Here is a 24,601-nt window from a genome sequence, read left to right as displayed (position 1 = left end):
AGCACAGGTTGGTCCAAAAACAAAAGAAAAAACAACACATACCATTCAGCTATCTAAAAGCAGTAACTCCGTAAAGAGAAAAAAGATCTTAACAGATAATGAGATGAGCTATCCGAAAAGACAGCAGTCGTAGTAGCAAGATAATCTGCATATTTAGCAATCACTTGCTCCAATCGTTACTTCTCCCAAATTTGCACCCTGGGGTTAACTTCTCAAATTTCCTAGAAGCTACAAAACTCTTGGTGAAAACTTTTCCACTATTACAGTAACCCTAATCTATACACATCAAATAAAGACAAAATCATATTGTCAACTGCTTATAAAACAAAGTTATCTAGATTGGATGCCTCTGTGTGAAACCACACCAGAAGGAAAAGGGGTACATAAATCTATCCTATCTCAACATGCATTTCAAAAACATCATTAGCCCACAGGAAATACTAAGCAAAGTGAGCTATCGAGCTACTGATCAGTTCTCAAGCAGGCTGGCATGAATGGCCACAAGTGCAGTAGCCACAAACATGCAAAGCAAAAAGGGAAATCAGCTTCTGCAAGTAAGTGTGCTCAAATTTATTACAGATGCTTGCAAACAGAACCAAAGTCTAGAATTACTGAAAGGTTTATGAACTTTGTAAATATTTCTCTCTAAATTAAAAGAATGTGTCACTCCATGAAATGTGATGTGGAATAAGGCTCTATAAAAAAAATGCTGATCTCTAAAAACATTGTGTGGTGTTGTAGTGTTTTTTTCTCCCTCCAATTTAATATAGTTATCTTGTGATCTCTTAGCACAATAATCATTGTACTTACAGAAACCATTGACACAGAATTAGCCTGACATCAGCCCGAGAGAGGCAGTAATCAGCATAACACTGCAGACCTTCCAGACTGAAGGCTATGCTGAAGTAGTAAGCTCATATTCCTCCAGTAGCTTCAAGCACTATCAAGTACCCACGCAAGCATCAGACACCAGCAGGAGTTAAAGTCAACAGGTTATGGAATCAGCAGCATCACTGCAACAGCATCTCAGAACTTAACTAATTATACAGCATGTTGCAATGACAGTGCTAAAAAGTCCCCTGCAATGGTTTTGTGACACCTTTTGTCACTAAATGGCTTTCTAGCTCTCAGTCTGGAAAACCTTGCTCAGACTTGGAAAACAGGACAGTTAAAGATGCTGCTGAAAGATTTTGATTTCAGTATTGAATTATTTGTAAGTTTGTTGATTCTGAAGCATTCAAGTAAAACATCCAAAAAACGTAACATGAGTTCAGTGTCTGGAGACTGACAGAACTGACTAGCTTGCGATAGGCACACAATTTTCACTTCTACAAAACTGGGTATCCAATACAACTGTGAGTGAGGCATGCTAACATCCTACATTGAGAAGGAAGAAACCTAAAAAAGGAATATAAAGAGTAACATAAGGCATTTCACTGTCATCTAGTAGAGGACAATTAAGGAAGAATGCTTAATAGAAGCCACGGGGAAAAAAAAAAACAAACAGACTTGCCTTTGCTAAAGTCTTTTTTGAGTAAATATCTGTGCGAAGTCCAAAGTTCTGTAGATCAGTAGGTTTCTCTTTGTTTTTCTCAGGAAAACTCAGCATCTGCTGAGCAGCTGGAACCTGCAGACAAACAGAACAAAAGACAGGTCAGAGGGTCAGGAACTGAAAGCTATTCAAGGTTTTCAGACCAACGTTAAGCAGAACAAAAACGAACAAAAAACCTGAATGTGACCTATAGAGATGTCTTTACACAGTATCACTTACACACAACACTAGCAGGCGTGACTATGGAGAATCTGACTACTTGAAGCCCCAAACCTAGATGGAGAACATTTCAGCAAAACACGCATACATTATTCTATTAAGATGTTCCAAGACACTGGCTAGAGCTATAAATTTCCCATATCTAAGGCAAAAACAGTTTGTGCCACCCATGGGGCTCACCTGGGGAGTGCGGATGTGGAGAGGCATCAGGCCGGAGGGCGTATCTGCGAGCACGTTGAAGTGAGGAGTAGGAGGAGGGCCCATTGCCATGGGACGACTTTCTGGATCCACCTGGTAGTTGATGAGACCCCACTGCTCCAGAAAAGCATGTACTCTATGAGACAACAGGACAAATTAAAATCTTAACAAAGCCATTTTGGTTATGTAGAAAGGAGACAGCGAAGGAAGCAGCTTTGGTTTGGGATCAAGCTGGTCCATAATCTCCTAAAATCCTCCACTAATCACAATGACCAATGCATATTACATACAAGCTTTGCGCAGACTTGCTAGTATCACTTCAGTGTGTTAGCTAAAACAAAGCATGACATTTTGGTTCGAGATAACAGGAAATCAAGAAAGACAATGGCAAAGCAGAGACAGGGCTGCATGCATGGAGCCATGTGCAGATGGAATATCCATGTGAGGGCTACACAACCCTTGGTTTGATTCCCTCATCTATCTGTAGCTGTACTTCACTGGATCTACTTTTAGAAAGTTCCAGACTCTAGGACACTGCTGTACCTCAAAACTTAAGACTGGTGAAACATATAAAACCAACAAAATTTAACTGCAAAATGAGGAAGTCTGAAAAGAACTCCACACACTGTACTAAACAGTAGAACCTAAATATTACAAGTTAAGATCCAAACTTTGTAGGCATGGTTCAGCACACAAAATATTATAAATAAAGGATAGTATAACATTCTGGTTACCATAAAACATGGAAGAGTCTGCTAATCAGCAGCACAATGGCTATTTCCCGCACCTATCCAGTCATACTGGAGCACTTCTATTTCTTTTTGTTAAAGTGAAAGCAATGGCTGAAAGATCCATTTTTTTTTGTTGTTTGTTTTGTTTTTTGATTGGCTTTTTACCTCATGACAGCACACACATCTCCAGTCAGATTCCTTCTGCAGGCAGTGCTGGTCAAATACTCCTGAGGGTTTAAGCGATAGGTGTCAATCATGAAGTTGCGGTAAGCGAGGTATCTGGAAGACAATGGGTACATAGTTCATATTGTACATCAGTGTCTAACAAAGCTTAGAGTATGTATTTTAGGATTCACCTTCTCCAAACACGTTTATTACTGACAAGCAAACACCTCCAGATAGTTTTTTTTGATGAAGTGTAGTAAGGTGAAATCAGTTTCAAAATATGCAAGCAGAATTTATGTTTTATATACTGAATACAGTCCATCCATCTCTTCCAGATGTTTCATTCTGGATTTTCTCTGTAACTATTAGCAGCACAAAGCACACTTAAATCTCAATCACACAAAGAGTTGTGGGCAAGTAAAACTCAAAATTGAACAGCTCAAATTGTTACCTAGTACTTGTTGAGTACTCAGAAAGCACTGCAACCAAAAGCAGTAGTATCCAGATATGCCAGAAGGTTAAAGATGGGTTAACTCCTTGATACATCTGCTCTTCTAGCACTAACATTATGAAGACGAAAGCTAACACCTTCTTTTACACCTTTGCTTCTGCTCTACTACAAACACAATACTTGCAGAGATCAGGGATATACAGTTGGTCGTATACCCACTCCATTTTGGCTTCAAATTTCGAGAAGACAGACATAGCATCCTTGGTGGAAAGAGGCCAAATACAGGTCGTCCTTCTTGCCCCACTCCAAAGCACTCTGACTACAGCTATAACTTGGTCACTAACCGAGTATTTGCTCAACAGACTGCAAGCTGCAAAAAAACATTAACAGGGCCTGGTCCTGGCATAGAAACAGGATAAATAATCCTAGCCGGTCCTCTCTGTGAGCCTGCAAGGAAAAAAGCTGCACAGAAAAACCGAAGTTGTATGCTGGATGGAACACTACTGTTTCTATATGAAGACTTTTTATACATTGAAATACCAACAAGGAAAAAGTTAGAGAACCAAATGGAGAAGACAAAAATCTCTGAAAAGCAAAGGGAAAGAATCCAGAAGCCAGCACAGCACTCCCCACGCACTGAGCTGGGAACAGCTGAAGAAGCTACTCCCATGAGACTCCCATACTTCAGTGCACAACAGTCCAAGTAAGCAATTTTTGGGGTTCAGCCCATTTCCTGCTCTGTACACACTACTGGTCGATCTTTTTCATAAGTTTCTGGAATGTACCAATGCTTCCTAATACAAGCTGTTCAGAACAAAACCTACCATAAAGTTACTGCTCGCCCTGGTCTTTAGATTGAACAAAACCAAATCTGCCAACAGACACAGGCAAGGACCCTAAGCAAAGATCTGTTCAAGAAGGTGCATTATAAATGGACAATTTCTACCTCCCCCTATTAAAAATTTAACATCTTGAATGCAGCCAGCACTCAATACTCGAGAACATAAATCATGCAGAGGATGAACACCAGTGTCTTTCACAGGCAAGACATAAGCAGACAGATGCTGCAGGGACCCATTCCTGCCAAAATCCCACATCCTCCATTCTAAAGTTATATATAGAACTTGCTGGAAAACCACCGTGGGACCAGGTGTTGAATGTTGTTGTGGTAGGCGAGAAACAAAAGGGAGCTTCTTCCATAGAGGAATATTTGGGAAGATTTCTGAATATTCCTGGAGAGAACTGGGTTGCCACCTGCTTGGAGAAAGGCTACCTTAAAGTGCTCTTGGCTGCAGAAACAAGTTTAATAGCTTAATAATAAGGTCACATTACTAGGTGGAGAAAGAAAAGCCTAAGACAGAAATATCCCTGAAGTTTATCCTGAAGGGAATCTGTTTTCAAGAGTGACATGCCCCATCGGCTATAACTTGTCAACAGCAAGAAAGAAAAGTCAACTAGTATTTAGTTAAAACCCTTTCCAGACAGAAACCAGGCCCCAGGCCCTACTGTCACAAGAAGGAACCTGTGTGAGCTCTTGAGACACGGTATTTTGTTTGGCCTGGAAACAGAGCTGTAGGCAAGACATTTCCACGCAGAAGGATGTTTATTCTATTACAAAACACAGTGCCAAGACCACGTGCTACTCCTGCAATCCCTACACGGGGACAAAAATACATCCCCAGAATTATAACAGGACTGGGTGAAGGGAGTCCCTGATTTGCAAGGTTTCTTCATGTTTGTCCCCAAGCTTTCTCCAGACAAACCAACAGCCCAGGAGGAACAGGCAGTTACTGGGTGGCCTCACTTACGGGGGCCACAAACTGGTACCCATTGCTGTGGTTTTGGCTGCAGCTACTGGAAAGTTATCCACTAACTATCCAAACCTGGAACTTAAGGAACAAGGCTGAGAACCCTTGAAAGGTGTTTTCACAACTCTGCCTGTTTGCAGCCTTAAACACGAAGCACGAGAAGCCCACCAAAGAAAAATACACTGAAGAGTAAAACTTAAAGCAGAGTTAGTGTCAAATACATTTTGGAATTGCTATGGACACGGAATTACCTCCAAAACTCAAACATAGAGAAGTTGGAAGCAAAGAGCAGAGACTCAAAAACCAGTCAGCATACAAGAGACCTCAGAAGGTCTCTAGACATCTCCTACCCACCACTGAATCCAGACTGGGTTAATTAGGGTCTTGTAAGCCAGGAAACATTCGAGAAAGAACACTGCACAACTTCTCCAGGCCCCTATCCCAATACTTCATTTCACTCAGGGTTCAAGAAGTTCCCTTGGTATCAACCTCAAACTTGATGGGATTCAGTTTATTTTTTTTCCTGCTGTCCCACTAACAGGCCTGGCTCCATCCTCTCCGTGACCTCCTCTGGGCATTTGGCAGCTACTGTCAGAGGTCTTCCAGTCTGAAAAGGTTAATTTATCTTTTCTACCTCAAAATCCGATCAGAACCCTTGCGAAATACCAGCCATGCCTGAGAAGAGATTCAGCTACAACAACACTTTCTGAAGCCTGTTTGGTTTACCTGTTGGAAGAACAGTACAGGATGATATTAACACTATCATTTGCACTAAGAGAAGCTCATTTGGAGAATTATGCATGAAAAATGCACAGTTTTGCACAGGTTACAACACACTGAGAAGACCCCTCAAATACTTTATTTCACAGTTCACGAGAAAATGTTTTTTAAATCCCCAAAAGCTGCTTTGCAACTGAACAAAGATCTGCTACCATGATAAAGTGAACTTAACTAGCCTGGTTCTATTGCTCAAATCAACGAGCATACAGTGGTGTTCACTGTGATTTTTTGTGAACTCTCAGGTTTTAGGATAATCGTTTTAAGAAAAACAAGTACACAGTCAACATAAAGCTTTTGAACAATCTCCCTTTAATCAATCACCTTTCAGGACTGCTCTGAATAACTACGTTTACTGTTGTAACAGAAAATTCTCAAGGAAGGGGAGATGTATACGTACTTTTACTAACGCACATAATAAGATTTACAGCAGATTTCAAAAATAAGCAATTGATGCAAAATCACCAGCTTATATATCTTGTCTCTTCACTAAATCAAAGGAGAAATTAATAATTTGATGTCTGGAAGGACCTACAACATTTCTGGACAGCATTCAATTGTGATTTATTTTAAGACTTCTTGAAAGCTCTTTATAAACAACTGTGTTTGTATAATTTCAAATTAAGAACACTTAAGTTCTGCTGCAGATACCAGACCCCGCAAGGCAATGAGATAGGGTCAAACTGGATCTAAATTCAACCCAGAGTACTCTGCCTACATTTAAGAGGCACAATCAGAATTAAAAAGTCACTAAAGGGTTTGGAACAGCTATAAACAAATGCTTTTCTTCCTGCACTGCACAACTCCAGCTCTCTGATTTTAATCAGACTACCTAATATTCACTTTCCAACCTTCACCTGTTCTTTCAGAATTACCCATCACCTGTTTAAGGAACCATGAAATCAACACAGATAACTGTGGAAAATCCATTCCACAGTCTGACACAGCATCCTATAATAAACCTTGTCATCCGTGCTTAAACACAAAACTCTCAAGTCTCAAAAACACAGCGTGTCATGAAAAGAGAGCAAGAAAAACAGGAGGATCATTAAGGTTCTACAGTACCAGGATTTATATTTTTTTAAATATGTCTCTGGAAGATATGTCCTGTACCACAAAAAAAAAGTCCAGGAGTTTGTTCCGGTATTACTTCTGCAAAACTAGTTTGATTTTTTTCCTGGATAGCCACTAATAACTATTGCATTGATAATGAAGTTTTACCTCTACTACAATAATGCACAGACGTTATCAAACTACAAGTAGTAGTTGTGCAGTGCTCTTTCCTTCTTTTATGCACTGACAGTATCTGTTTAACACATGTACAAGACAAAGTGTCTGAAGGATTCATGACACAAAAGGCTCCTGTATCTTGCAGAACTCTCACACGCCTATATTCACATTTTACTTACATTTCTGGAGTCTTGGACTTGTTTTTTCCGTTGAAGAATTCAGGAAGAGCGCGACGCTCAATCACATGAATACTGTAACAAAAATACACAATTCGAATGCCAAATCGTAAATAATCTTAGAGTACTCTACACACCTTCAAATGACTATCTTGAGAGCACATTTATGAGAAGGAAAACACTTAGTTTTTTAGAAACCTCAGTATTCTAGCACGAGCCTTTGAATTAAGCAAAACCGTATTAAAAAGGCATCACAACATTCAGTCACTGATTTGAAGCAAAACTATGTACTCAGTGCCACCATAAACAAACTCTGAAGAGAAGACTGAGCAGCAGCCCATTTTCATCTGCACATTCACAAGTTCTGCCTTCCAATGGAGGCATCTTTCCACTCTCTAAACGAATTACCACTAGCATTCACCCAAGAAACCAAAAATTCCTCAAATAAACCACGCTTTTATGGTATATACTTAGAAGACGGGAGTGTAAGTGCATGCTTTGAACCCAACTCCAAAACTTATCTACAGAAATTACTGCTGCTCACAAGTCAGGCAGGAGACTGACTGGCTTCAAGAGCACTGCCAGCACCTCCCTGGTCAATTAGGAAACTAAAATCCAAACCACGGCTATTTGGAGCAACTTAACACTTTCTTAAAAATAATTCCTCTCCTTTGGACTCCAAGAAGAAATAGGGGGTTAAATCTGACCACGTATGGAACAGCAAAACTAACGATACACGAGGTGCTATGCAGCATGTAAGAGTGGACTAATGTAAGAATCACAGCTAATTCAGCTCTAGTTATTTGACAGATCATTTTTTTCCCTTGTGTAGCTGTTACAGGTAAAACGTAAATATTCTTTTATTAGAATTTTCCATTCTGCATGTACTACAAGCCTGACAATGTAAATAGCACAGTAAAAACTTATAAAATCAACTTGTTCATCAACTTATTCTCATATTCCCTAAATAAAAGATAGGATTGATCTATTTTTAACATAAACAAGGAAATTGAGTCCTGAAGGGTCATTGCACCTGTGGAGGTCTACCAACAAATAATTAACAAGAACATTTGGGGTAATCCATGGCATATATTAATATATAAGAAGGTTTTGACTGCAAAGCAAAATTCCAATGTGAGTAAAAGCCAGACTACATGGACCTCAATTACTCCACTGTTTTTAATTTTTAATATGCAAATTCTATAAGGGATATTAGATTTAATACACCTAGTACTAAAGGAGGAAAGGGCTTCAAGATTCAAAAATATTTTATAAAGTATCAGAGATGCAGGACTTGTTAAAATAACTTGAGGGTAACTTCATACAATGGCACATCATTCAAATTAAAATCTGCGGAACAAATTGTCCTTTAAGAGTAGTTACTTTTAAAGGAAGTACAATTATTTTTTAATACATGATCTTCTCTCCTATCTTCTCAGCTTTTGGCCAAACCTGCAGTTGGCCTTCAATACTGACACTGCTCATTCTTGTCATTCCTGCAAAGAACATTAACTTAAAGAGGAAGATTAACTGATAAACTGTTTAGATTTTAGTAGCAAGCAAATTATTTGGTTCTTGCAATGAAATCACCCATAGCATAAACGATTACACTGAAAATGAATTGAGCATCAAAAAGTTTCTCTGTTTACTAGAAAATTAATTTTAGTAATGACTATGCTAAAACAGCAGTTTATAATAGATTTTAAGAGAGGCACATTAGAATTATTTCTCATCTTGCTTCAAATTTGTTGCAACTGGACACAAAGAAATATTTGCAATTTGGGAGGGCTGCAGACAGTACTTTATATATTCACATGAGACAAGAAGCATCTTTCTGGCATCACAACAGCAGTTACACCTGAAGTCTGAGGCCGCACAGCGCTAAGTATATGCTCTCTACATCCCCAGGACTACAGAAACCTTTCTCCAGATGAAAGAAGTGCTCAGGGACACCAAAATGTCAGTCCCAAAATTGTGCTGCTATTTCAGCCTCAAAGCCGAATCAGCTTAATGTGCAGATTGTTTCTGGAGCACTAGGATGCAAAAAATCAAAGCTTTTTTCACATCTTGCTACCTTATGGATACCTACTCTTCCTGTCACAGAGATGTTTGGAGGTTGCCTTTTATAAGGTCAGCACGGCTACATCTGAGCCAGTGAGAAGTTCATTCTGTTTCTTTAGAAATGCTGCATTAGTCTCTGAGCTGTGCTTCACAGGCTGCTTTAGCTCTCAGGAACACCCTCACAGCTACTGCTACCACAAATGCACCCCAAGGAGGTTTTAAGCAACTACTCCCAGAGGGTACCTGTACAATAACAGAAGAGTCAGCTCATGACAAAATGTCACCATTGACATAATTTTCCCAGTAGGGAAGTATTACTGTACCTTCATATCACAAAAGGGAATTGAGCACAGAGACTATAGACATACCTACCTCGGGTTAAAGTACACCTCAATTAGCTCAAGCTACGCAGCATTTCACTCTGCACACATGACAGAGCTGTACGTACACCTTGAGCTTCTCTGCTCAAAAGCAGCTGGAGCACCTATAAACTCAGGCTGCGTTCCTTGCTTTTTCTGCTTCCAGGACCATCTCCAAGTGGGAGAGCAAGGGGACTGAGAATAATGGATGGTTCTGTTTAGGAGGATTTAGGTCAACTCAAGCTACTAGCACAGACATCAGCCAAGCAACTGATTCCATGTAATAAAGTTTGCCAGAGCTGAAAATTGAACCAAAGGCGTGAATCCTTGTACTCAAGTGTCCTAGCGTTTCTCTTTGGGTTCCAGTCCAAGCACTGCCTTGATTCCTAGAGCTACGAAGGAATGCATGCTCAAAGAACAGCTTTCCCAGACATCCATTCCTTATCCTGTTTCCAAAGTAACTTTTTATTAAAAACAAACAAAAACCTACCTAAGAGTTTTAACTTGCAGAGAGACTTTCATTCCCACACCACAAAAAATTCAGTATAGAGAGAAAATCAGTGTTACCCTAGCAAGTTAAGTGGTCATATCAAGTCACAAACCTATGTCTCCAAAGAGGATCTTGAAATGGAACACCTGACCTCCCTGCACAATTGTGAGGACTTATCCTCATGCAAGTTATCAGGAAAGTAGGGAAGGAAAAAGGAATTAAAAATCAATGCAAAACAAAAAATGCTGATACGGTAGACTGAATATCTATGCTATCTGAAATCCCCTTCCTCACTGCCAATTCCCCAAAACTGACAGAAGTCATATTGGGAAAATTTATGGGTGGGAAAGATGTACCTATACACGGGAATTAGACCCAAAAGGAAGTAAAATCTTTCATCTCTTATCATGACTTACGAGAAACCACCTTCAAAACTCTACGTGCCCGGTACCAAATGACTTTCTTACCAGTTATAGTCAAACCAAGATGCATAGCTTGGAATAATGATGTGGTTGGTCTGTTCTGTGACGTTATCTTCACCTGGATCAATTGACCGACTTTGATCGCCTTTGTTAGGGTCTTCATCTTCCTGTATCACAGAGGGAATGCACTGGTTAACATGTGGCAAACAACAGAAGATACCTAAGAACTCTCAGACAGCGGAGTTAGCCTATAACAAATGCTTTCCAATCCTCTGCAGCATAAAATTTTTGATGCAATCTCTTGTCAGTGAGGAAAGCCTCAGGGACAAGAAACAATCAGCTTTCATAAAAAAAATAAAGGAAGCATAAAGCCACTAAAAAGCTTTTACAGGGACAGTTGTCAAACCTTACGAACATACTTGGCAATACAGCTAGATCATGCTTCAAGTCTTGTCTATAAAATTTAAAGTCTAAGTATAGGAGAACATGTCTTTGCATTTCAATACTGCAGTATACTGCAACGAGACATAAATACAGCACAAATCCAGAGAATTTTGCAAGTTGTCAGCCTTGCTCTTGCTGCCATCTCCAGATACTGATGCTGCACCAATTTTTATGATTTGTAATGACGAGTTATTTTTTGCCACTCTTTGCCGTGAACTTTCTCACTCCTCAAAAGAACATTAGGAGAAGTAATGAATCTGGTTTCTTTTAGTTTTACTGGGAAACACTTGTCAGTGGTAATAATTTCACGTCTGCAAAACTGCATCTCATTATCCTACATTTTTGCTTGGATAAACTCATATTAATCGATCATAAAGCTGGCCTTGGATACTTCCCTGTTGTGAAGAAGAGACACTAAGTTCAAATTGTAACCATGCCATGAAAACTCTGGCACAGAATATAAACATCCTGTGTTTGTTACAGGAGATGGACAAACCTTTCCTGCTAGAACTTAGTCTAATAGATCCCAGATGCGAGAACGAGGGGGCAGAGGTTTCTTTAAGAAGGCTGTTGATAATAAAGTTAATAGGAGATGTTCTAACAAGGAGACATGAAGTGCTGATAATGGGTCACATGCGTTAACAGGTTAAAGAAATCACTGCTTGCCCATCAGAAAGTTAAGACTACATAGGACATCAGCACAGATTATTGTATGCAGAGGCAATTTAAGGCTTTCACTAGATCACTTTTCTTGTGCATTTCTAACAAAAAACAACTGATAGTTGAGCTCCATACCTTACCACAGGCAATTCAATTTTTAATGATTTTCTTTATCTGAATTACCAAGCCAGTCAGATTTCAAAGAAACAGAAAAGGCTGTTAAAAACAATCAAGTCCCTAAAGCAAGATTTTAAGACCACCATGTTGCATCTTTTGAGGCAATTAAATTCCTCCAGAGACAACAAGGCATCCTTCTGAATCTATTTAGTGACCTGACATTGGCTGTTCCAAAAAGAAATCCACCCTCTTTTCATCCCCACAACTTCAATATCCTTATCCTCTCAAAACACATTCAGTAAAGAGAACCTTCTCCTCTCAAAATACATTCGGTAAAGAGAAAAACCATGACCAAACAAAAAAAAAAAAAAACACACCAAAAAATATAACCAACAAACATTTAGGATAGAACATAAAAGCAAGCCTCTTCCAACTTGACAGGGAAAGAACACTTGCAGCATGAGTTCCACAGTTAGGGGTCATTCTACGTGCAGGGGTGGAGAAAGTGCACCACCAAAAAAAAAAAAAAAAAAGAGTATTTCTCATACTGGAAAAGCCTGCTGTCTTTTCAAGATGGTGTCCCTAGCTTGAAACACACTGCTCGCCTAAGAATTTTGGCAACGTGTCCATGTGTATATATACCAAGATACTTAAACCCACTGTTCCTTAGTGTGATACCAGAGCCTAAAACCTATAACAAAGGTTGCTTACTAGCTAAACAGCATTTTTCTTATCTAGAGTGGCCTTTTTTCCCCAATTTAAAACTTGGAAAAAGTATTTTTAAGCACTTCTGTAAAACAGATATATATTGGATATTTATAATTAAATACAATAAGATTGGAAATACATCAGTATGAAGAGAAAGTCAGATTTTCTTAATGTGTAACTAAGGACACGTTCATCTGTGTCAGCAGGCCTGCAATGTATGAACTAACACAGATGTGATCTTTTTCTTACCTGCCTGATCAGACAGGCATCTTACTCAGCAAGCTGTTTAGAATAGTGCCTGGCATACCAACAAGGCAATTAGATACAGACACTACACAGGCAAATCCATTAAAAATGATCAGAAAACGTATTTAAGGTTTAGATTTAGTCCTGAAACCTAAAGAAAAAGCACAGCCTTTGAGAAACCTGAATCTGAAAACAGTTTCTTTAAAAATACTTTATACCTGTTTTTGTTACTTATTTCTAAAATCTTAGATTTGTAAATACAAAATAATCTCACGCTATTCACAGGATTTTTATAATAGCAAACCAACATGCCCACCAGCAACCAATTTGATTTCATATATCACTTGAGAAACATTACAGGGGTAAATTTCTGAAGATGCAGATCTCAGTTTCTACCAAATTCAGTATGAAATGACTGTTATTACCTTTCCTCCAGTTGCCACTGTCTCCTCATCCTGTTCATCTGAAAGGTAAAAGTATCAGGAATTAAACTAATAAAATGCACCTGACTACTCAGAATCCTTTCTAGCCATGCAATTGCTTAATTGGAAAGACTGCTTCATTTGTTTTGGGAGGGAAGTGAGAAGAAAAGCAGAGTGGACCACACATCATTAAGACAATCTCATCCATATGCAGGCACCCAATGATCCCAGACAAAGGAACACATACGAGCAGAAATACAGAGGAAGGATAATTAGAGTTTTTCCACACTTAGGAACCCATAATTAATTACTGCCTGGCCCAGTGCCCTAGATGTAGCCTTGTATAATAGGATATGGGACACTAGTTTCTCTCTTATGCCGAAGGACTAGCAAAGCTCAGGGAACCTGTGATTCACCCTAATGCCTAATCCACGCAATAAGAAAAAAAATATACCAAAAAGAGCTCATATGTCACTTTCAGAAGAAACAAACAATGCCTACAAGGAAAAAGCCTTAAAGGGAAACAGTAAGTACATTCCAGCTGGAATACATATGAAAAATTAATTAATTCAATAGAAGAGTAGAATTATAGATTCTTTTTAAAATTGAGAGTTAAAAATATTTATTCTGTTGCCCACAGGCACGACTTTACTCTAAGAGGGGTGTGTGTGCACTCATGTGTCTTTTTGCATTTGTTTTACCGAGGTCCGCTACTGTTCCTCCTTTCACAGGTGTGTTTTCACTGTCTTTCTTTGGGTTCACTGTAAAAAGAAAGATTGAAATCCCAATGATTAATCATCAGACAAGATACAATTATCAAAGTTTAACATGTTTTCACTATCTCATCAATAAACCATTTTGTTGGTCATGTTTTTGCAGTTCAGAAGAGTTCATCTGGTCAGTGTCGTCGGAGAACAACAGACCATTTATTTGGCTCCTCTCTAATCTCCCATCTGAACACAATGCAGCATCTATCGAGGCAGTCACTGTACTGTGCTCTTCCCACCTGCACAGCACGGAACGATTCTTACATGCAAATTCAAACCAGATGAACGCCAAACTATGTGACACCCAAAATGTCTTGGTGTTAAGGACTGGCTAAGCTAACCTATTCCTGACCTATACTTACTGCATAAATCAACACTTTTCCCTTGCATCAGGCCTGTTACTAGAGTTTCCACTAACTTGATCAGAATTCTTTTAATCTAGAAAACTTCATACCCCAACACATGAACTCAGTATACTGGGCAAGAGCAAGCCCAAAATAGGCATAACTAAACATTCAAGTGGACTGTCATAAATGTATTTCAAGAAGCCTGAAGAAGGTGAATTCGTTGCCTTTCTTGGAAGTCACATTCAGATTCTCGTCTAGATCAGCTTGGATGAACACAGACTACCTGGCCCCATGGCCACGAAGTATTCCAAAGATTTGATAACACATTTATTTTCTCTATACAGTGTAAGCAATTCTTTTAACATTCAAAGAATCCAGTTTATACATATTTTACCATTTTTGGGAAGTACCACTTCTTCTATATTAGGTACCGGTGTGGGATCCTCCATGTCCTTTGTAAGATCTTCTTGCTCATCTTCTTCTTTCTGCCCTCTCCTTTTCCCATATAAGGCTGCTTGTCTAAAAGAGATCATATACAACTTACAACCATCAGACGTTTTCACCTAGACATTATTCTTCACTAGGTAGCAGGATTAAAGGATTGGGTTAACATATTTTTGTGAAAACATTGGTGCTTGTGGAGTTAACAAAAACTAGTCCCTCCATATTGCTAAAATAAAATAACATTTGAAAGGACACTATCAAGTTCAATTTCGCAATGTAATCAGATTCTCACCCAGAAGTACCTCTTGGTTTCAAATAACTAATGATCTTGCTTCAAGACTGTAGAACACCACTGTATAAATTCTTAATTCCAACCCAGAACTGTCTCCAGCATGTTGGCAACACCTGCATACTAGTGAGAGTCAAGGCAGTAGTGGTTCGCATACATTTTTCCTTTTTAAAGTTGCAATAAAAGGCATCTGCTGCATAGAACAGAGGATGTGACAGACCATTTCAAGGCACACTGCCTCATTTTAACAAAAAATGTATTTTATGATCAATTCTGTGTAGAGAGAAAGTCTTTTTGGAAACAAAGCCAGAATCACCTAAGCTGCTTCTTACAGGATTTAACTCAGACTTGACATTAGGAACAGAAAAGTCAGATAATAAGCTAATTCTTTCTCATCTCGGATGATAAATTTCCAGTCCTTTTTTTTTTTTTTTTTTTTTTTCCTCCCAGAGCCCCACAAGACCACTAAGCAAGACTTGAATTGTTAAGGACTTAAGTATTCTCCTCCATACCATGCACAAACCCCATAAGTGATAAGCTGTTATATGCATATAATCTTGACCTTTATTTAAAGGTTGAATGAGTACCAAGGGGATAAGAAACAAAAAAACACCAATCTGTAGGCCAGCTGCAATCAACAAGTGCTACTCCAGTAAAGCGACATTTGAGAAGTGGACTTTAAGACACCTGGCTATGTAGATTAAAAACTTCTCAGTTAAATGCAGCAATTTGTGTCTCTCTGCTTCAAAAATCATACACATACTATTTGCTTTCACTACCAGAAGTGGTTTATTTTAGAAGCAGCTGAGTAACTTTCATTTGGCAAGTTCTACTACTCCCAATGCAGCACTGAACCTTGTCACTGAGGAACAGATAATATCATGACTTGCACTAGATTCTCCTCCACCTGCAGGCAATACATTTCTGTGGAGGAGCAGGGAAATTATATGTATTGCACTAGCAAAATCACACTAATCTATTGCAGAAATAATTATTCTACTATTATCTAAGGTGTGAAAAGTGACAGAGGACAGATCTTCCCATAAGTGTATCTTCAAGAAAATTAGCCTCAGCTTCCAGGAATTAGATACTTACCCTTTCTTCCCTGTCTTTTTTCTTGACTCCACAGGAGTGGGGGGTGGAGAAGGAGAATGCTTTCTCTTCCTTGTACTTGCTGCTGCTTTCCTGTCTCTCCTCTCTGGACTACGTACAGGCTGTTAGAGAAATGAAGGTATTAGCTCATCCCAAATACCACAGTTATTGAAACGCTGTAGGCTACTATTCCTTAATACATCTTATAACAAAGGAGCTAAAAGTAGTAATATAACAAGCACCATATTCAGCTCCATACTTTCCAAATACACATCTGACATTGTGGAAAACCTTAACTTTTTTATAGCCATCCCCCAGATACCCCAGTAACTATCTATGTAAGAACTGTGCTATATGAGCAAGATTTAACAGCTAATTTCTGATGTGTTCAATATACTCTATCCATCAGGAAAGATTTCCCAGTGAGCAGCCTGGCCTCAAGGTTAAACGGGCATGTTTTCGAGTCCTAACTTCCTGCATCAGGAGGGACACAAAAATTGGAAAATTTGGAAATCAAATGACACTGTTCAATGCACTCCCTGGTTTTGCTTAAGAGAAAGTACAAAGCGGGTCTGATCTCTTAGTGTCCTCAGCAAGGGGGATGGGGGTAAAAAAAAAAAAATTAAAAAAAATCAAAAGGACACACAGTTCTGAAAAGATGTAACAGAAGAAACGTCAGACGAAAATTAAACTAAATTGTATTATCATAGGTACCTGAATCTGTTCAAACAGGTTGAATTTTAGCAACTTTTGCATAGAGAAGGAATATTAATTTTTTCAACAGGTCACTCATAAGCAGAGAACCACCTACCTCTTCATTTTTCATGGAGATTCTCTGCCGAAAACTCACTGATTTCCTGTTCTCGTCTACCTCATAATCCTCTTCATTCATCCATTCATTGAATATATCTGTGTCCAAAATCCACTTGGCATGAACCTTAAGAACAAAACAATATATTGACGTGTTGTTTTTTATTTTTATTTTTTTTTTAAACTTAACTCCACAGCAGACATAATAGTACAAAGGGAACACCTGCAGTTTTGTTTAGGGTCTGAAGTTACAGACATCTCAGATGAGTTTTACGCATAATGCCAGTTCTGAGGCAATGCAATAAAGGATGAACATGCCTGCAAGCCTACTTAATGCCTTGTCTGTTCCTCAGTCATTTTTAAGTCATCTGAAGAGCGAGGTCAGTTCTCACAGCTGGACAATTGCTCTATATTAAGTGTCCCAGAAATAGTATGTTTTTGATGCCAAAAATTACCATCAAAATCCTCCAAGTACAACACCGATCACCTTAGCAGATATAATGTGCCACAATGGAGACAAAAAAAATAGGAAGAGTTGGCCATATCTTGAAAAGAAAACATTGACTATCTTGACTTAAAATACCATCTTCAAATAAGTTCTAGTTCACATCACATAGCTGAACAATGAAAATAAATTGAGCTTCAGTGGATTTATACACAAAAAGCATAGTATGTGCCATTTATTTCTGAGGAACAACTAGGAATAAGTAGTGTTTGAAGAGACCAAATTACCTTCTGACCTGAGCTGCCCTTTCCTAACTCTGCTATTCAGATTAGCAGCACAGGAGCACAGATACAGAACAACATTCCATGTTATGTATAAAAGAAGTCCAATAATAGGACAATAAAGGAGTATTTACTACTGTTTGATTGCAATTGCTTTGTATTGTCCTCTTGCAATGAACTAAATCAGAAAGATCTTTTTCCTCCCTGTGACATCAGCAAAGAGCAGAGCTCCCATTAGAGTGAATCTTGCCATGAAGGAAGATGAGATGAGACCCTCAGGGATTCTTTAAACTGCCGCTGGTTTTCTCAGAGACGTTCACGTTGGCTCTTACTCTAGGGACAGCTGCATGCATTCGTGTATCACAATTCTTTAGCAATATCAAGGCTTTTGGTAAATTCAGTCAAATCAAGAAACTTGCACCCTGCAGGGTACTGAGGGCATGCAGAAGCTGGTACCTACATCAGTACTGAGCCAAGACAAATAAGCCAGGTGAAACAGGGGGCCAGGGAGCCCATGGCCACACGTGATCTAAAACCACACCACGGTTCTACTTTGCTTTTACTTTATTGGAAATTAAGTTGTCACTACAGCAATAATAATTCAAGAAGAACGACAAGATTTTATTTGGACCACAGAATTCAAATTCAGATTTTCAGTTCTCCAAAATTCTCACAAAGAAGCTACTCAATTCCCACATAATCTAAGCCCGAATATTTTTGGCGATTTCCATTCTTACAGGAACAGATGAACTTTCTGCACACAAAAAATGCTTTAAACCCAGTGAGAGGTGTGAAATAACCTGGGGTTTCTAACTAGTAATTCCTTCCTCTAACAACATTCTTCAAAAAAAAAAAAATAAAGATACAGTATTTTCCCCAACCCCCTCCTTAAATACTGTATAATACTATCATGCCCAGTCAGTCTCATCCCAGAGATGGCTGTGTTTCAGCAGCAGGGGAAGGATTTACTTTTAACACAAACCACCTCAAGTCATGCCAAAATAAACATGGTAATTTTGGCATTATCAGAGATGCATTAATTTGCCCTTGTCACTCCCCAGAAATTTCTCAACAGCATTCCTTCCCAGACCAAGGAAATGTTTCAGGTATTTTCATTACAGCTCTGGAAATAGTGCTGTTTTTCCATATATATGGAAATGCAGCCATTGATACTCAGCAGCGCATTAAAACATCTAGCCAGTAACACCTGGGGATGAGCTATATCAATACAATAACTTTGAGAAACTGTTTAAGAGAGACTTACCTTCCATGGCTTTTCAGGAATTGGAGGATCTTCAATTTCAGCATCTATTTCATTGGCATGAACCCAAGTGTCATAGCTAATGAGAAGAGTCAGAAAAAAAAAAAAACAACAAAATTGGTCCCCTGGGCTGCTCATCCAGAAAGATCACCAGCAGGGATATTTATTCAGCAGTTTTGACATGTTCAAATCATACTGCTGGGATAGAATAGCAAATAATTTTCCACTCAATGAAAGTTAAACAAAAGAATAATCACTGGTTTCTGTTACAGGAATAGGGCACACTGAAAAGGGAGGTGTCGAGGGCATCTAACGCATGTTATTAGCTTTTTGAATTTAGAATCCATCTCAGTGAAGTCAGCTCCAGCTTGAAACCACACATCTAGTCTCCAGATTCAGGGGTACAGATAAAATTTGAGTCACCTGTTCAAACTCTGGCAGTAATTAAGTCGTTTCTGTTCTTATGAGTTTAAAGCAAGAGATACTACACTCTTAGACTAAAAGTCTGCATGCTCTACTTCAATCCCTCCTGCTGTAGGATCTAGCTATTGTTTATATCCACTTTTCCCACACACACTATTCTCCTTTTTGGCTTTAAAGTCTTACTAACTTTGTAGAAAGGCTTACTGTGCCCTTTGGAAACTGCAGCCTTCCTACTGGCTCTGCAGAAGACTAGACTCCTTTTCTAACTTCACCCACCTGACAGTACCATAAATCAGTATGCATAGATCAGTGTTAAAACCACTGATTAATCCTTTCAATTCTTGGAAAAAAAAACAATACTAAATTATTGAGTGGTTATACTTGTAAGACAACCACTGCTTGTTCTGGAACAGAAACAGTGACATTCAGTCATTCAGAACCAAAACAACAGGAATGCAGTACTGCCTGTTTAGATTACGTTTTAGGAAGAGTCAAAGACAGGTCTGAGCCTGCTGCTTTGCAGAACAAGAGCACAGTTGTAGCCTATTTCAGGAAAGTTAGGATTCAGCAACCTGAAGGAGCAGCTTGTTTGAGGATGTGGATTTACCTACTTGCAAGTTCTAATCAGTACTTTGCCTTTAACAAACTTGACAAAGATTTGGGGTGTGCTCTCCTCCCCCACCTTTATTTACCTGTCTGGAAAGAATCCCCAGTGTACCAGCACCTGCTTGTCTTTTTTCATCACAGGTCTCAGCCATTCATCTGCAAAGGGGAAAGAGATCTAGCATCAGATTCAGACTTAGCACACCAAACATCAGTCTGCTTTTCCATAGCCAGGCATAGAGAAGTCATTGCAATTCTCCCTGATGAAGTCTACTGTAATGAAATTACGGTGTCCTGACCTGCAGCAGTAATACACTTGCCTGCATTAACTTTGCCATGCATAGACATTCACGTGCTCTGCTTGTATACGACAGATGTTACACGAGTAAAATCATTTTAATGCAGCGAATTATTACATTTCCTGCCCTGGCCATATATATTCGTACCCTAACAAGCTCATGATTAAGACCCAGTGGGGCTTGAAACAGTCATCTGCTCCTCCACAGAAGGGAGGGGAGTTGCTGGCTGACAGGTAGAAGCACTGTCAGCTCATCTTGTCCCATCTCATCTCCCAGGTGCTTTGTCTGGTTGGGATGAGACAGAGCAAATCCTCCAAAATGACGTTCACTAAAGACTAATTAAAGACAACAGAAATGAAGTAGCAAGAGAGAGATTCTCCAGTCTGTCAGGACTTTTTTTTTTTTTTTTTTTTAAATTGTGCAAATGGAAAAACTAAACTTATCCCCAAATGCTTTGTCATCAGCTGGTAAATTTTTCCTTTTTTTTAATCCTTATGACTTCTGAATCCCCTCATTACCTTCTTTTATTGGCTTACACTTCTTTCACAAAACCCTCTTTCCAGTACCAAGTTCTACCCTCAACATATGCTTAAGAAGACGGCAGGAACAGAATAAAATTTTGAAGGAAGAGAGTGATGTGATGGGGAGTGGTGATGAAACCAGCTTTGAAGAAAACATTTCCAGGAGTTTCGTGAGACTTGGATTTCAAATTTCTCCTTTCACATCAGTGTTAACACAGGCTTACTGAGCAGCACTAATGCTTTGCTAATCTTGTGATAGGGTGTACGCTCAGTTTGATTGGTATTTTAAGGTGGTTTTTTTTTTTGTTTGTTTTTTTTTTAACTGCACACTGCACATCTGACCTATCCCCTGCAACTCAAAGAAAAGTATGTCCCAGAGAAAAACCTTGAATATTTGCACCTGTATAGCGTTACCCTGCTTGAATTCACAGCTTTTTTCTCACCTTACTGCAATCAGGCTTTGCAAGAGAGCTCTATCTAGCACACCTGCATGTTCACTGCCCACAAGACAGATAGAAACTACTGTGTTCAACCCTTTTCCAAGAACCTGAGGTGGTTAAAAATAAATACAAAGCTGTAGCTAGACACGATATTCCCAGAAGTACAGGACACACAAAACCAAGAACCAGCGGACAAACAATCCATGACCATTCCAGTATGGAAGTGAACACTTCCATCTAGTGGAGATCAGATGCCAGGGCTTGCCAGAAAAAGCAAACTTAATGATAGCAAAGCTCAGACTCAACAACAATCATCCACTAGACAATGAAATATATTTAAGATGAAAAAATAAGGAGCTTGTTTTAGCTGCTCGCTGAAGGATACAACTATTTAATTGCTTTTGAGGTGCCTATTTCCTATAGAGACAGACTGCATTATAATAAAGCCAACAACCCAAATCTATCGAGTCCACATGTTATTGTATCCACCTTGCCAAACCACATGCAACGATAACGTATCAGCATTCCCAATCTATTGCCTGGGAAGAGTGGAACACGGCAGAAAGTTTTCACTCCCTTTTTCTTTGGCATCTACGACCTTTCACACATCTCATGTTTTCCTAATGCTGCTTCACTCAACATTTCAACCAATTCTTGCACACGGGGCAGACACACCAAGAAGGAAAAAAAAAAAAAAAAAAAACCACAGTGGAAACTTCAATTTTAAGCCCCCCCACATCCATTATCATTCCTTCATTTTTTCATCTAAGTTGATTTCTTCTTCAGTTCTTCCAGACCCTTAGGCTTTGGTCCCCTTCAGCATGTTAAGTTATTTGGGACAAAGAAAATGTTGGTTTGCTTTGTATTATGCTGGATAATGCATTCAATATTAACAGCTCAGTTTCCAACCCAATCACTGAAGAGTAGTCAGTGTTATGCACCCTTTCCTGAAAACGTTACCTCAATTAAAGACGTGAGTGTTATACATAACAGAAGTAGGACACACGATGATTTGATTTGGAGTTTTTTATCCTAAAAACGCTTTGGAAGTAGCTCTCAGGAGCAGGCTAAGAACATTCTGTGCCTCTGTGAAGTCTCCCGTAAGTGCTAACAGAATGTAGTTGCAAGATTATTTCCACTTAAAAAATTGGAAAGCATCTTTACCATCATCCATTGAGGTAGGACTTGGATAAACATGGTGGGTAGCCTTTGATTTCTCTTCAGTTACTGTTCCCTGTGGGAAGAGTGAAATGAAAGACAACACTGCATGAGAAACCTTCACGTTACCCCAAATTTCTCAATCATTTCTTTTCACTCACATTCCATGCAACCTAGAAATATTCGAGGCTCACCACAACGCAACCATGAAGAATACCACCTCTAATAAGCGCTAGAAAAAAGCAATTATTTCAAGAGACAATTTCTAAATACTACAATTTACATAATATTAACTCTGACAAGCGGGAACTTAACTAGAAATGGCTAACATGAGAAGGATATCCCCAGCATTCAAGTCTGTACATTAAATGACAAGAACTCCTACTCTTTGTAAAAAGACTCCTACATCACAGGAGGGAGTAAATCAGAAACATTAACTTTACACAACTTTTAGTCACATATTCAGACACAAGCACAATTTTTCTTCTTGAAGGTTTAGAAGAATTTTCTTCATGTATGAGAAGCAACAGGCAGACTCCTTGTGTTTATGTAGATGCCACAATTATATATATATACACCTACTGAACCTACATCAGCATGGAAAAAGATTCTGCTATATAACTAGATATCTGTTAAAGAAATGCATAATACCACATAATCAAGAAAACCCTCTCCTTTCCTCATGAGGGGGACCAGCTGGATTCTCCCAGTTGCTGCAGAGACACTGCCAGTCTCCACAGATGAATAGCCTTTGGCAAAGACAGCAGAAATTCACAGAACTCAGGCTCTTTTGCAGAAGAGGAATTATGCTTTGCTATAATTTTTTTTATGAAAATGTTATTCAAGATTTACACTCCATAACTATTTGACAGATTTATTTAAAGGACTTAAGAGCAGATGGGACAGTTTAAAGCAAACGATATATGAACAACTTATTTGAAGGAGTGATCAGCATCAAAAGAAGAACATTTTCAAAAAGCATGAAGATGCATTATGTTATGGTAGAAATATTCAGAGACTACTCCGATTTCAGGGACTGAAACGATCGTTTCTACCCCAAGCAAGAGTTTGCACAACTGGGTAGAAGGAGAGGAGGTGCTCTGAGTAGCAGCAAAAAAGAAAGCTAGAAAGTGAGAAGAATTTACCATCATTCAAAGAGAAGAAAAGTGGTTAGGCATGACTGAAGGACCTGCAAAGAGTTCAAGAACAATAATGGAAATTCTCCCTTCACTGCCCACGAGCTGGAGAGAACTCTCCAGGTATCTAACCTGACCTTTATGAATCATATCAGTAAGTTTCATTTGTTCCCTAAGGAGCTTCAAATAAACAATACACAGAAACTAGGAGAACAGGAAATCTTTCTAGATGCTATGTTGACTGAAGAGAAAGGGATAGATAACTTTAAATCAGCTTTCTGAAGGATGCAAGGAAAATATAAGGCTTATTTCCTGCCTCTGCTGAACTGAATACGACTGGAAGCTGGAGGCATAACAAGATGTACGAGTTCTCTACTGCCAGAACACTTTGTTTTTTAAATAGATAGATATAAATGCTCATCTCACTCTTTAACTGCTTTCAAGATCCTAAATTATTATTCTGGTTCTTCTGAAAAGAATCCTCAACATTTATAAAAAAAAATCAGATAAGGTCTGACTACGAGAAGCAGTAACATCTTCATCAGCAAAGACTGCAGGGAGGACAACATCTTCCTGATGATCCTAAGTCCAGAGATCCCACTACCACTTTGCTGGGGCAAGAGCGATGCAGCTCTTCTGTACAGACTGCAGCAGGACATGAAAACATTGGGGAAAAGGAGCTACATTACTGGGGAAGAAAAGGAAGAAAATGACAATGGGTAAAAATCAAGACAGTGAGCAAGCACTGGCAGCGACACAAATTAAGAATTCTGAAGAATTCTGAGAATTTGAATTCTTCAAAGGAAGAGAACTCAAAAAGCAGAATTCAAAACAATTTGTTTTTATTTCTTCACATCCCTTTCAAAGCAGGCAGTTTTGTCACCAGAGTCCCTTAAATCATTCACAGATGAAGAACCACCGCAGTCTGGGTGAGAAGGGACCCAGAGTGTTTACAGATCTTTTAAAATAATATCCTTTTACTTGCATCAAGGTATTTTCAGTGCTGTCTCCATTACTCTTTTTGTTAAACAGCTTGTAACCAGTAGTAA

At 38.9% G+C, this 24,601-nt stretch overlaps 1 protein-coding gene across 1 annotated transcript in view; it reads right to left on the bottom strand.

The window, feature by feature from the left end:
- Positions 1–24,601, bottom strand: part of SMARCC1 (SWI/SNF related, matrix associated, actin dependent regulator of chromatin subfamily c member 1) — an 82,020-nt gene that overhangs the window by 41,609 nt on the left and 15,810 nt on the right. Inside the window, exons 7-19 of the mRNA XM_032182993.1 lie at positions 22,423–22,492; positions 20,088–20,157; positions 18,976–19,051; positions 16,987–17,112; positions 16,179–16,297; positions 14,745–14,869; positions 13,938–13,997; positions 13,240–13,277; positions 10,685–10,806; positions 7,311–7,382; positions 2,866–2,979; positions 1,952–2,105; positions 1,514–1,627 (exon numbers count right to left, since the gene is read on the bottom strand). Coding sequence (XP_032038884.1) covers positions 1,514–1,627; positions 1,952–2,105; positions 2,866–2,979; positions 7,311–7,382; positions 10,685–10,806; positions 13,240–13,277; positions 13,938–13,997; positions 14,745–14,869; positions 16,179–16,297; positions 16,987–17,112; positions 18,976–19,051; positions 20,088–20,157; positions 22,423–22,492 — 1,260 coding nt within the window. The remainder of the gene's footprint in view (positions 1–1,513; positions 1,628–1,951; positions 2,106–2,865; positions 2,980–7,310; positions 7,383–10,684; positions 10,807–13,239; positions 13,278–13,937; positions 13,998–14,744; positions 14,870–16,178; positions 16,298–16,986; positions 17,113–18,975; positions 19,052–20,087; positions 20,158–22,422; positions 22,493–24,601) is intronic.

Source organism: Aythya fuligula, chromosome 2, assembly GCF_009819795.1.
Source record: "Aythya fuligula isolate bAytFul2 chromosome 2, bAytFul2.pri, whole genome shotgun sequence".
NCBI classification, from domain to species: domain Eukaryota; kingdom Metazoa; phylum Chordata; class Aves; order Anseriformes; family Anatidae; genus Aythya; species Aythya fuligula.
This window is presented reverse-complemented; position numbering and strand designations above follow the sequence as displayed.